This window comes from Poecile atricapillus, chromosome 2, assembly GCF_030490865.1.
Source record: "Poecile atricapillus isolate bPoeAtr1 chromosome 2, bPoeAtr1.hap1, whole genome shotgun sequence".
Taxonomy (NCBI): Eukaryota; Metazoa; Chordata; class Aves; order Passeriformes; family Paridae; genus Poecile; species Poecile atricapillus.
Window position 1 is genome coordinate 45,953,301 of NC_081250.1, and position 14,361 is coordinate 45,967,661.

The following is a 14,361-nucleotide window of genomic DNA, read 5'->3' on the forward strand; positions in this document are numbered from 1 at the left end:
AAAAGTCTCTAAGAAATTTTAATCCATTCTATAGTATGTGAATGAGTTCCCACCAGGTCACTAATTAATATTGTGTATTTGTGAGTATTTTGGTAAAAGGTATTTAGTACATTTTCAAGCTAAAGCTTCGCTGTATATCCTGATGTATCTTACTTTACATTTGTAATACAATCCATTCAGGGCAGCGTCTAACCCAACAGTGTCATAGTTTATTAATGTTTCTAGTTCCTTGTCACCTCTAAGGATACATGCTCCCACCACCTCCTTTGCACTGGCTCAGCTGGTCTTTGTGGGCCACAGTTCTGGTTTGATCAGCCTGTTGACCAGAGGAAAGAAGTAGAACTGGTGGGGGATTTTTGGAGATTTTTTTTGTAGGGCATCTTTTCAGCTGAATGGGTAAGCTAATTCAGATTATTCTACAGCTGCACGATCACCAAAGCCACAGCAAAATACAGCCAGATAGCATTGCCAGAATAGAGCAGAATTAAGCTGAGAGTGGAAATGTCCCCTACTGCACTGAGATTTAAGAGGGCCCTTTGACTCAACTGCAGTAAAGATAATTAAAAATTGTAGGAAGTGGTGCTTGAGTAATTCTTCCTTCAAACTGCAGTGCCATTTTTACTTTTAAGTTGCATTCAAATCGAGAGAAAAAAATTTATTGCTTCATATACATAGCCATGGAAATTGGACCAGAATACATTTGGGACTTTTAAAATTATTATTTGAGTATTCTGACAATTCTGAGTTTTACTGCTAGTGACATCATAGTGTTTAGAGATTAACTAGTGCTTTTGATTTCTCAGAACTCTATAAGCACCAGATTTTTTATATGATCACTTTAGAAATAGCTTAAGCTAATAATTTTTTAATTTATTATCATTATTTTGCAGTAATATTCAACACATGAGGAGACAGTTTGATGCACTAGGTCTGTCTTTTACATGGGAAAGGGTAAGATTTTCTTTTTAATATGGATACTGCTTTATTTTATTGTATGATGGAGCATTGAGACCCATGGAATTTCACCATTTTATTTATGACAATACAGGTGTCTTTGGCAGTGACCAGTTTTTTAAACTGTAAAATTGAGCTTTTTATCAGATATCCCTATTTTTGACATGCTTATATTATCTGATAATATCGATGTGTAGGAGAACCTTTAAAATCATTTTGATTTTGTATTTGCTTTTTCATCTCTTTGAAGTATGAATTTTCTATATTAGAAATAAGGCAATAAACAGGTATTTATGAAACAGCAATGCCATTGTGCTAAGGTATGTGTTTTTTGAGGAGTGCTGTTTTCAGTGCATAAGTCAAGGTTTTAAAGATAATAAATTGAAGTGGTGGCTTGGTTATGTTATTCCAAATTTCAAAGTATAAGCCTGCATTTTCATAGATGTTCATATCAGGATCATTTTAGAAACCAAAAGATTTTATTTAAAACACTAATACTTGAGAATCAGGTGTTGACCTTAAAAAACTTATCAAACACAATCAGACATAAGCTAATGTCATTTTCCAGATAAAAAAAAGCAATTAGCGTTTGAAGCGATTGTGACGTTATTGCATTTACCAGTGAATCAGAGTCAGCCACTACCTTTATATTCTCAGCAATAGCTGCTGCTTATCACCTTAATGTGATTTTGAATAGAGTGATGGAGATGCTAATCTTGGATTTTTATAGTGTTATTGTAGAATTGAAAAGAAAAGCATTGGTTTTCTGACAGTCTGAGACATGCTATCTGTTTTCTTTTATTATCTAGGTGAAGTTGTTTATTTGTATGTCTTGCATCTAAAAAACCATTTTGTCATGTCTCAAACATGGAAGTATTTTTCAGTATAAGCCTTTTAAATAAGATTTAAGTTTTCTTGGTAGCCAAAAAAATTGCTCTGAAAAGAAAAGATTTGTTGTGCAAGCTCCACCGCACATGTTCTTGACATCTAAAGTTTAAAGCTGTTGGTGTCTCAGAGGTTGCCTGTATGTGTAGCACAGCAATACTTAGATAATGTACAATACTGCAGAAAACAGTGGAATCCTGTGTGTAGGCTGTGTTGTGGAAAACACATGTGCACACACACATCACACACATCACGAGTTCAGTGATGCAGGTTGCGTTTCAAGAAAACTGAGAAAATTATTCTCTTGTGTATAAATTTGTTTGGCCCTGTCCTGTCCTGAAGAACAGATGGAAAACTGGCAGCATTGAAAATCATGGCAAGAAGTACACAGGGAAAAATCATTTGTCATCTCTGTGCCTATTCTCTGAGAGTTACCTTCTCTTTACTAGTAAACAGTGTTTTGGTTAATGAACTTCCAGGAGTCTCTGAATACTTGTGGAAAGGGCTTTGATTCTCTATTACTAACTCCGTTTGAACTGCTTTAGAATGCTCCAGGGACACATACTTGGTGTTTTTGGAAAGTAAGATTTTAAAACAGCTGAAAAATGTTCCTTGAAACACAACACATTTTAGAGTTTTCACTTCTTAGCTTGTGAGCTAAGTTTTGTTTTACCTGGAAAACCTGCCATACTAATTGAAGTAGGAGCAACCTGAATAGTAGCCATAGCAACAGATATGTTTATTAACTGCAAAAAATTCATGATGCCCAAAATATTATGTGACCTCCAAATGCACAGATATTTGAGCTGGCCGAGAAAGAGTAACCTGTGGAAATGGAAGGGCTAAGCTGTAGCAGGGTGTTTTACAGGCTGATAAAGCCTGTTTCTCTGCAGAGCTCATTAGGCTGGGCAGAGCATCTTACTGCCTCAGCTGTACTGCTCCTGGGCTAACTCAAGTGTCTTTGCACAGAAAAACACTGTGCTGTGCAAGTACTTACCTTAAAAGTGAGCTGTCTGAGGTAAGGAGTATTTTTTTATAGTATTTTATACTTGTATGGCTTTAAATCAGTAGCTTACAAAAATACTGTGACACTGCAAAAAACTCACTAGTATTAGTGACTCCTATGAACAATCCAAGAAAAACAGATTTTATATGGGCTGGTCTAATTAACCAAGACCGTTTCGCAAAACAGGGGCCTGTTTTAAATTTAATTTCATTGGTTTTGCTTAAATCTGCCCCTTTATTGTGCTACTGCATGGTACTTACCAAATAATGCTGGAGGGAACCTATTCCCCTAACTTAGATCCTTATTTTGGTGTGTGGTGAATTGCCTTTTTAAAGTGTGAACCTTTTATGTTAACTGTCTCTGTCCTCAGTGGCCAGCTTAGAGTATATGCTTAGATGATGGGAAGGAAACTTACATAAACTTTAGCTTTTACATGTGGTAAGAGAAAAAAGAAGTGGAAAAAAGAAAAAAAAAAAAATCCAATTTGATTACCTAGTGCATGTAGCTGTCCTAAAGAATCTGCCTGCTTATAAAGTCAGATGGTGGTCAAAAAATTTGTCTCCAGGAATATGATTATCAGTTAAATCTCACTGCTTGATAAAATTATTATGGACAAATTCCAGTGCACCTGCAATACTAGAAATGTCCTTTTATTTTTCTGTGGGTTTTTTTCATTGTTCTCTGTGTCTTACAAATCAAAATGTGAAGTTATTCCTGTGTTGTAGCTGTCAGTGAACTTACTTATCTAGTAAGATATCATAAATAAGACATTATTAAAAGCTAATTAGATTACTTCAGGTTAAGAGACTTTAAAATTGCTCTTCTAAAAAGAAAATCTAAGCAAATGAAAAATGAAATTAAATGCATAGCTTTGCCTTAGAGTAGTTTTAAATACTAATGATGATATGATATTTTTACCTGAAACATGGAGGTATTTTACATGCCTCAAGTTAGAAGTATTGCATTGTAAATCACTTTGGAAATGGTGTGATTTGGGGGAGAGATTTTTTAAAAATCCGTGAGAGAACATTTCTATTCTGAACATTTATGTTTCTCAGATGGAAGGTTGAAAAGCTGAAGTTTGAACATGGAGGAAATGTCTCTAAGAGACATTAAAAACACATGGAAAATTAAAAAATCCCCTGCATTATGTTTTGATTTTAAGATAACTATAATCTGAGCATTTCTGATTATCAGATTTTTGGAAAATACTACCACTGACAGCATAGCAAACTGCCTGTTACTTCTTTTAAACATGATTTTCAGGGGAATTAGGGAGTATAATTTTCAATGATTCGTATCATCAGCAACAAAAGATGAAGAGCATATAACACTTTATTTTGTTCAGGAGTGTCATCAGACTGAGTGCATGTTCCCAGTAAGCCATCAGTTCACCACTGTTACTATCAATCTGTAACTTTCTCCTAGAAAGTAGCTCATTCTGTGAAGGTTTTTTTCAATTTCTGCATTCCAAATGACATATTTTTTGCATGACACTAATGTTCCCTGTCTGCTCTGTACATTAAAAATATTAAATCTTTGGTAGATTTTCTTTGTGCAGATAATTTTCTATTTAGTTTTGAAGCTATCATTTGTGTGTACTGCCTGAGCATGCATAAAACCAACAGTAGATAGATTATTACCTATGAAATTTTCTTCTTATCCATGTACCATTGGTAATCAGTGGCCCTACTTATAATTAAATATTAAAAAAAAAAGAAACTGTTGATACAAGGCTACTTTCTTTTTTTCAGAAAAGATATTCATGCTCCAAAATGTAACCACTATATGACATTTCTATTTGTAGCTAATAAAGCATAAAACTAAGGGCCTTTGAAATACAAATATTCAAATTAATTTAGAAATGTAGGTTGGTGTAGCTCTAAAACTCTGAATATCAAATAATTATACTTCTAGATGAGGTGGTGCATGCCCTTGAAAACCAAAATAGGCAGATAATTGATTAAATACTGTTTTATCTTCCAAAATTTTGAAAAAATCCATCCAGACTTTTTCTTCTTATCTCCTTTTAAAGAAGTGCAACATACTTGTCTTCAGGACAGCATAAGACTGCTAAAAATAAATTTATTATTAATAAACTAGAAAATTGCTTATCTCCGATCTTGAATGTGCTATTCATAAAGCCTGGTGGATCTTAGAAAAAAATCATTCTTTTCATGCAGCCTATAAATATTACTTTTATTTTTTTTTAATAGCCACAGAAGTAGCTTGAAGTTGTAACCTTCTTCTTAAAAATACAAGCAAAAACAAGGTCAGAGACTCGTACTAGAAAATGGTAAAAAAAGAGCAGGCTTAGAACATATAATGAATTTTAAAATAAGACATTTGAAAATTAGTTTTTCTTTTATTAAATACCAAAATTTTTCATCCAGATTTGTGCTTTTTTATGCAGGATTCTTTACTATTTGCTACCCTTATTTGTGGTAGTTTAACGGGACTCTTTAAATCAGATTTTATAATAGTGAATGGCTTTTGGACTTTTACATAGACCAAATTCTTCCCAAGTTGCAGTGATATCAAATCCAGATTGTAATACTACCATTTAGTCTGTAACTGAGAATATATTTGTAAAAATAAACAAGTTACAAACCCCTCTGGTATAGAATTTGTTAGGAACAAATTACTGTGCTGCAATAAATGGATTAAGCAATGTAGGTTTTGGTAAGGATAAATGTCTTTCCTATGCCTTGCCAGTATTTGCTCTTTTAAAAGAAAACCACCTGTATAGGTGGTTTATTTTAATTGTTGCGATGAATTATTTTCATTAATATCATTCCTGCAAAAATAAGGAACAGTAACCAATGAAAAAGATGCATTTTGATGAGAGTATCTGTTTAAAACTGGGAAAAGTAAAAGGCAAAATGTATGGGGGATAAGAGGGAGATGCTTTCCCTCCCATTTCACATTACCTTCTGAAATGCTTGGGATGTGATGGGTGATCACTAAATCCCTCACAGAGCACTGAAGAGCACATGCAGTGGACAACTCAGCAGCATCTTACATATTTTTAGAAGAGTTATGATTTTTAGTAGGTATTTTATTTTTGTGGAAAATATGGTAATATCCTGTTATATATATTCACTGCACTGCTTTATGATATGGGATTCTATATGTATGCTGTTATGCCACTGTTCAGATCGCAAATGAGAAGCAGAAATGTACAGCTTTTGGCAGGATGGAATGGCTCCAGCATGTTATTTTTCAAACCCTTTTATAAACTCTTTTGTGTATTTCTGAGTTAAGATAGTTCTATTAATGTTCTGTGGATCTTTGTCGTGCTTATGGAGTATAAATAGAGATGTTAACGTTCACCTTAATTTAAGCATGATGGCAGCCTAATGGAAACTTTTTACCAGACATCATTCATTTAATCAAGGTCAGTAACTGGAATACACAGAAAATTATTTATAACAGTAAATCTTACTGTGCTAAATGATAGGAAAAAAACCACCAAAACACATTTCAAGATTGGCAAGAGTTTACTGGCTTGTCTTCAGCAGCTCATTTCACTTGGTAGTGATGTAATTTCTCTTTCTTCATTAACTTGAAATGTTACTTAAACCTTCATGGTTATAAAGTTAAATTTTGAGCTTGAGTGATCTTTTTGCATCTCAATGACCATGCAGCAGATTTTTTTTTTTCCAGTGATACAGTCTACTGCATTTCTTTCAAAGAAAGATCTATTTACTCCTTGTGAAAGAGTGTGTACATGGGATTCTGTTCCCAGGAGTTAGCTTGTACCGTGTAGCACAAGCTTGTGTTGCTTGTAAGTGCTTGTTTAGATTGGGAATTGTAATCCTTTTGTTTCAGTTGACACACATCTGCCCTTCAGGGCCAGAAGGACAAATCTCCATTCACTTTTCTATTTGTTTTTTTGACAGCTTACTTTTGTTGTCCTACCTATTTGCCTATTGCTCACATAATCTTATATTGTACTGAAAGGGATTGCATCTCTTCTTTTGTGTGTCTGATACTCCACTGATGAAACTCTGTTGCCTGTAGTGGCATCACACTGGCACAAGAACTGTTGTTACTGTGTGAAGAAGCAGGGGAGGGAAAAACTGTTAAATGTGCTTAGTTGCAGAGATGGAAATCAGATTTTTATCAAGTGGTGTTTTTTTCAGTGCAGAGAAAAGGGTTTTAATCAAGCAACTGTTTTTCATTACTAGGTCTTCACATGCTGAGCTGAAAACTTGCCATTAAATGTCTCTTTCTGATCTTGAAAGTCTCTTATACACACTTATAGGCACATTTATTCAAAGGTCATATTAATTGTTAAAAGCAATGTTTCAGCACTGGAATATAAAGTTCAAAGCAACTAGAATATAAAGTTGTAGAAAAACAATAAAAAATTTCTGCTAGAGCATTTCAAATGTCATTTGAGTAGCAGATGATACCGCAGGAGTTGTGTGTAGTGGGAAGCTAGGATGATGGGAAAGCCCACGTGAAAGACATTTCACATTTGGAGCTATTTCTGATGCTTGATAACTACTCCAAATGGAATAAATTTTATCAGTGGCTTACTTTTTATCAGTAACTTTAAAGCCAAGAGATGTTCATATTAATTTGAAGCTTGGTGTAGAAGCCGTCTTCCACTTCAAGCAGGTATGTGGGTTTTCATTGTACCTGTGAAACCTGTGTTTGTGTTGAGAAGACTGGGAGTCTCTAATGATGCAATCTGTTAGTTGTCATTGCCTATTAAGATGCTTATTTTAAGTTAGGTTTTCTAAAGAACAAATATTTAAAACATGGAGCTTCATAAGCAGTTGGTAAGCAGCTAGTTTTTTAATTATCAGAGTTCACAAAAAACTTAGCAAATGTTTCTGAGTTTTAAAAAGTTATCCATTATATTGTTGTTTGCTTTTCTCTTAACTCCCATTCTTCCTTCTTATGTTGTCTTTTATTTTTATCTGTCTTTATTTCCTTCATTACCATTCTCCTCACTTGTGACTTTTATGACTCATTTTTTACATACTTTAACCTAGAGCATCCTCCTAACTTGAGTTCTCTTGCCTTTTGGAACAGTTGCTTATTTGACCTTTGAATGTGAGATCTCCTTCTCGAGTCTTTCATCTTGAATTTAAGAATCTTACCCTGTTATCCATCCTGTCTGCCCCACACGATCTGTCTGCCAACAGCCTGGGTTCCTCAGGGCTGTTCCGCTGTCCTCCTGCACCCAGTTTCAGCTGTTAGCTCCTCACTCTGCCTGCTTCACATCAGCCAGCTCCCTGCTGCCTCTGAACACCGACAGCCTCTCTCCTGCTTCTCATTGCTGAGCAACAGTGGAAAAGGCAGCCTGGCTAGGAGGCTTCTTTGAGAGAAGTCTACCTTTTTTTCTAGTTTTGCTGTTTCCTTGATCAGGCAGCTGTGATCACTTCCATTCATCTTCTGCTCTTATATCTTATCAGCTTTAATCTTACAGAGTTTTATATCCCATGTTAATAGGGAAACTTTTCCTTCTGCATTAAACCCACACAAAGCCCGTGTTCTCTGGTTTTGTGTACAGGTGAATATCACTCATTGTAAGCATTATACAAATAAATGGGTTTGTACATGAATATGTACATAAATGTTTACTCTGTGGAATATATTACAAACTCCTGGATTAATTGTTTAAGTTAAAATAATGTAGGAAAATACTAAGAATAATTTCAGAATTTTTTATTTTATTTCATTTCTACAGGAGGTAACCACTTGCTTACCAGAGTACTACAAATGGACACAATATCTCTTTCTTAAGCTTTTTGAAGCTGGAATAGTGTATCAAAAAGAGGTAGGTACAAATTTGACTTTGAATATTTTGCTGCTACGCTAATCTAGATCAGTCATGTCAGTGACACATTTCTGGATTGTCTGTTCACAGTCAAAAAATGATTGTGTTCTGTTAGGTTTAAATCACTCTAAAATAAAATTAATTTTATATATAACAGAATTTTCTATGTAACAATTTTTAACTAACTAACTAACATGAATGGCCATTGTAGCAAGTCAAGTCAGAAGTGTTTATTGTCAGGGATTTGCATTAAAGTACAGAATCAAAAGATAGCTTTCAGTTTTTTTATTTATCCTGGCTTTAATATCAAATTTTCTAGATTTTATCATCCCTCATGGAAATATATGACATGGTGGTCATTAGGCATCTCTTCAGCAGTGAGATTATTTACCTATATAACACTACTGTAATACTGTCTCAGAACTTAGGGTTTTGTATAGGGTAATTGGAGATTAGGTGCATAACTATCATATTCCTGAACCCAATTTGTGATCTCCAAAATATTAAAGTATTAGGTGTCATAAGACTATCACAGCTGTTCATCACTTGCCACCGCATTAAGAAATTATAATATTTATAATTTATAATATAATTTCAGGCTATCTGAAAAATGAAGGTTTCAGTTACTTCTTAAACACATGATGAAACAAAGATGTTGAATGAGCAGTCCAGAGAACTCTCTGTATAGTCAGGCAATGCAGTTCCAAAATGCATGTACAGCTGCACTTTAAGGAAGCAGCAACTTAGTGAATCTTTCTAACTTAAAATGGAAACTAGAAATTCCTTAAATATGCTTTGATATTTCATTTGTATTCTACAGAAAGCAGCAAACCCATAGGATATCATTCAGGACATACTCCAATTATTCTCTGAACCTGGAAAAAGAGATTGAAGGTGAAAGGTAGCATTTAGGATGGCAGGGCATTACTGAGCTATTTCTCTTATTTTTATTTGTATTCAGAGGTCTTAAATGACAACCAGCAAAACCCCTCAATGTTTGACTAGCATGGTGGATTGGAGTTTGGGGGTTTCTTTCCTTCTGTAATCATTTTTTTCCTTGTAATAAAAGAATTTAACCCCCTAGCTTTGTTATAACAAACCTATTTTTATCAGTGAATTTGTTTGACAAGTGAACACAGGTGAATCTGAAAAGTACAAGCTTGCTGCTTCCTTCAAAGCAGGGATGGTATACAAAATAAATTTTTTATCATTCAGACTCCAAGTACTGTGGGATCCTGGAGGTGTTTGGATACCAGTAATTGAATCTACTTCCAACTTCCATCTGCTTTCAAGTCAAGGATCAGTTTGAGGACTTAAATCAGCATCTGTCAACCTTTAGGGAATGTAATCTCTGGTGGATATGAACCAGTTGCTTTTTGGCAGGAAACAGATGGCAGAGAGAGCCCATAACCCTGGATCTCTTTGAGCAATCATATATAGTTAAAGCATATATTTGTCCCATGTTGTCAGTTTATCTGCAATATGTATTAAGCACAGCTTGAAGTCTCCTGTATTACAGTTTCATTTTGGCTACGAGAGATAATTCATAGCCTTACTGTGATAATAAGAATAAGGCAAGTAGAGTGTTAGCCTAGTTAATGCTCTGTTCCAGGAGTGTGCGTGTCTGACCAGAAATTACCCTGGCAGGGAGACACAGGCTCAGTATGTCCAGGAGCTGCAATTATGGAGGATTAACAATGTCTGTCTGAGTGCTGCAGCATCCATAGAGGGCACCTTTATTCACCGTAGCAAAATCCTCTCTCCTTTTCCCGCAGTACTCATCTAGTCAATATACTGTAGAGGTTATTGACCTGGCCAGATGTGAGTGTCTCACTGAGGTTAATACCTGCCCTGACTCTGTTACTTTGATCAGATACCTGTAATCCATAGTGGACCCAGAGACAGCAAGCCTGGAGACAGATACTTACGCTTTTGAGACCTGAAGTTAGACAAGATGAAACCTGTCTTCAAAGCATGTGGTCTGCATTGGCGTAGTGAGGAGAGCGAGATAATTGGTGTGCTCTGAACACTCCTGCACTGTGCTTTCTTTGTGTAGATGACTTTTAGCAGCTTCCTGGGGTCATAGTTTCAGAGGCTGTCATTGTCAAGAAGTTGCCTTTGTGAGGTACAAGCAGGAACTAAAGATTTAATTTATTAGCCAGGTTCTAGATATTGTCAAAAATCTGTGTGAGTTGGAAGGAATGTAACTTAAAAAATTCAAAGACAAGACCTTTCAGCTAACGATTTCTTAAATACACATTTGCTTTATGTTTTGCAGGATTTATTTAGATATAGCCTCATGAGTTGTAACAGGAAGATTTATTAGGCTAAATATTATGTAATCATTTCAGTTACCTTCCAAAATTTTCACCATAAATTTGATATATTATCAAAATAGAAACAGTATTTTTTCTTGAGTCACAGCCAGTTTAATACAAGCTTATGCTAATACTGCTTTATGCAACTTGCATTTTATTACTTCTCAGTATTATCTGATTTATCTCTCTTTAGGTACTAACTTTGTGTGGTGTTTTTTCAGAACTTTATTAATTAAAAGGTCATTACTTTAGAGCCACATTCATAATGTGTTATATTATTACTGAATAAGCTAAATTTTTCTGGAATTCTGGAAAATAGGTTTGTAACACTGGAATATATTGATTTCTTTTAATTTCCCAATGAATTTTCATAAGTCTTTTATAAAATTTGGTGTGATATTATTGATTGGTAACACATAAAAGGTAGGCAGAAAGTAAAAAGTTTACATTCAAGTCTGAATTCACAGAAGCTTAATTTGAAGGCAAGTTTCAATTTATCAATGAAGAACTTTCATTCATTTAATGATAATAATTTTTTTATAAATCAGTGTATCCAGACTTCATGCTCACACAGTTGTGAGCAGTATTTCTAAGCAAGAGGATGTCTGTATCTTTCTTTTAGTTCTTCCCATTATAAGATTTGTAAAGTGGTTGTGGTATTTAGTATTTGTAAAAATATGTAGCATACTTAAAATGAAGCAAGATTAGCTGTTTGGAAACTGGTTGGAAGGTGATCAGTGATAGATAAAATATAAAATACAAGGTAAGTACAGTTACTAGTTTTTGATTGAGATACAAGTCCTCCCCATCCACAAAGAAGTCATTTGAAATTTTAAAAAAAAATTTAAAGTATTAGATCTCTATGGAACTGTACCTATTGTTTTTCAGTCAGACTGATTTAGCTTAACTACTAAATAACATTCAATATAATGGATTACTCTATTGCTTTGATATTTATTTTTTTTCTGTTCCTTTCTTCAAGTCGATTAATAGCATTTAATGCCACTTTTGGATAGGATTCTTTTGTGATCTTAGATCCTTTTTGATAAGTGATGAGTTAAATTGTTCTGCACTGGGGAAGGGTGCGTTTGATGTTTGCTCCTTTTCCAGTATGTTATGTCTGGTATTTCAGTTGAATCAAATGCTCAAGATACAAGGTTTGTGGAGTTGAACACCAACATTAATTTTATTTTACAGATTTTCACTTGATGCATTGGTGTTGATAAGGAAAGAGGATTCAAGAAGTAATTCATGCAATTGACAGGAGTTACAAACAGATAATATCAACTCTGTCGCTTGAAAGAGAGTTGACCACCGTAATACTTCTTTGTGATTTTGACCTCTTGAGTTGGACATCCTTGTTTACTCATCCCCCTCAGTCTGACTCAACACTTTTGGATTAGTAGTGAAGAGCTCTTAAGCATCAGACTGTTATTTGCAGTATAGTCAATTGGAACACTTACTTATATATTACAGCCAAGCAGTTAGGTGTCAAGCCTATCCTGCTAGCATGATCAGTCTAGACAAACCTTGCCAACTGCATTTTTGGGTCTGTTGAGTTCTGAGAAGATGAATGTTCAAAACTTTTCCAGCTGAGTCCATGTTGCTGATTCAAATGGCTATTCTAAAAATATAGAAAACTCAGGTAAAATTTCAAAGTATGCCTCTGGATAATTAATTTGGCATCTGTAAAGTAAAACTCTGGTTTTTAACTAGCCACTGAAAGTTATTTTCTCTTCCTGCAACTTTTTTCTAGGCCTTGGTTAACTGGGATCCAGTGGATCAGACTGTTCTGGCTAATGAACAGGTAGATGACAATGGGTGCTCGTGGCGCTCAGGAGCAAAAGTGGAGCAGAAATACCTCAAACAGTGGTTTATCAAGACAACTGCTTATGCAAAGGTATGGGAATACAGTTTTTGAAAATTATGGTAGCACTTCAAAGTGGAGACTTTTTGTCCAGGAATATTAAGCTGGATGTAGTCCTTTATAGATACATGTTTGAATCACATATAATTGCATTATAATATGTGCAATCTATCCCTGTGTATGTGTGTATATTAAAATTATTGCCCCTGAAGTCCTTCTGTTCACCTCTTTAAGAATTGTAGGTAACTGGTGTGGAATTAAGTTTTGAAGAAATCAAAAGGCATTAATTAAAAGTAAATGAATGAATTCTTCATTTGCATATAAACATCCTGTATTCACCGTCATGTGCTTTTCTGCATATTTTGAGTGTAAAGCTGTGCAAAACTTGTTTGCTGAATCAATCTATTGGACTTGTGGGCATTTTATAAGCAATGGAGTACAACCTGTCACCTAGCTTATTTCCACTATCATGCACTAATTCCACTATGAGGAATGACTGAGCTGGGGCTGTTCAGCCTGGAGAGAAGGAAACTCAGAGGTGACCTTATCACTCTCTAAAACTTCCTGAAAGTTGGCTGTAGTCAGGTGCGGGTTGGTCTCTTTTTCCAGGCAGCAACTGACAGAACCAGAGGACACAGTCTTAAGCTGTGCCAAGGGAAATATAGGTTCAATATTAGGAAAAATGTTTTTACAAAAAGGGTAAACATGTATTGGAATTATTTTCCCAGGGAGGTGGTGGAGTCACCATTCCTGGATGTGTGTGTTTACAAAGACTGGATGTACCACGGTATAGTTGAGGTGTTAGGGCTGGGTTGATCTCAATGATCTTGAAGGTCTCTTCCAACCTTATAATTCCGTGATCCAGGGAGAAGTCTGTGTCTCTCTGTAGGTCTATTCATAACAAAAAGAAAAACTTTAGATATTCTGCCTGATGCTTTGATTCTTCATACACAGAGGGGTACTTGAGACGTACGTGTTTTTTCATTCTGCTGCCTGTTCTGGCAGTAAGGAGGGAACATTTGCAGTAGCTGAAGGAAAAGTGGAGCGTGTCTGCACCGTCACAAAATAAACACAATGTTCTGAGCTTTTTCTTTTCCTAGTTCCTTTGTCACCAGATTTCATTATGACCTTTGTGATATTTTAGGGTCTGCCCCAACTCACTGTTTCCCTCATTTTGAAGCGGGAGCTCCATTAGAATTTCTATCTTTACTGATATGTCTTTTGTCTATTGTCTCTATACAGGTTGTAGGAAGCAATGGCTGGTATTTCTGGTCTGTATCCATGCTGGTACCCAATTACTTATATCCCTTTGAAAGAGGTGAATCAGCCATAGATTTTTACTCACTGTGACCAAAAGACATGACTAAGGAGCTTTTCAGTAACCTTGAAAACACCCTTGGTTTATGGGATTATTACCTCTTGCTCTTTATCCACCCTCCACTAGGAGCGATATGTCTTTTGTATTTAGTCTCTTACCTGAGAAATGGTATTACAGGAAAAGCACAATCTCTTGGGCAGATCATGTCTCCATTATGTC

At 35.2% G+C, this 14,361-nt stretch overlaps 1 protein-coding gene across 1 annotated transcript in view; it reads left to right on the plus strand.

The window, feature by feature from the left end:
• LARS2 (leucyl-tRNA synthetase 2, mitochondrial) overlaps positions 1-14,361 on the plus strand; it is an 83,326-nt gene that overhangs the window by 15,389 nt on the left and 53,576 nt on the right. The window contains exons 5-7 of the mRNA XM_058832486.1: positions 891-951; positions 8,550-8,639; positions 12,714-12,857. Coding sequence (XP_058688469.1) covers positions 891-951; positions 8,550-8,639; positions 12,714-12,857 — 295 coding nt within the window. The remainder of the gene's footprint in view (positions 1-890; positions 952-8,549; positions 8,640-12,713; positions 12,858-14,361) is intronic.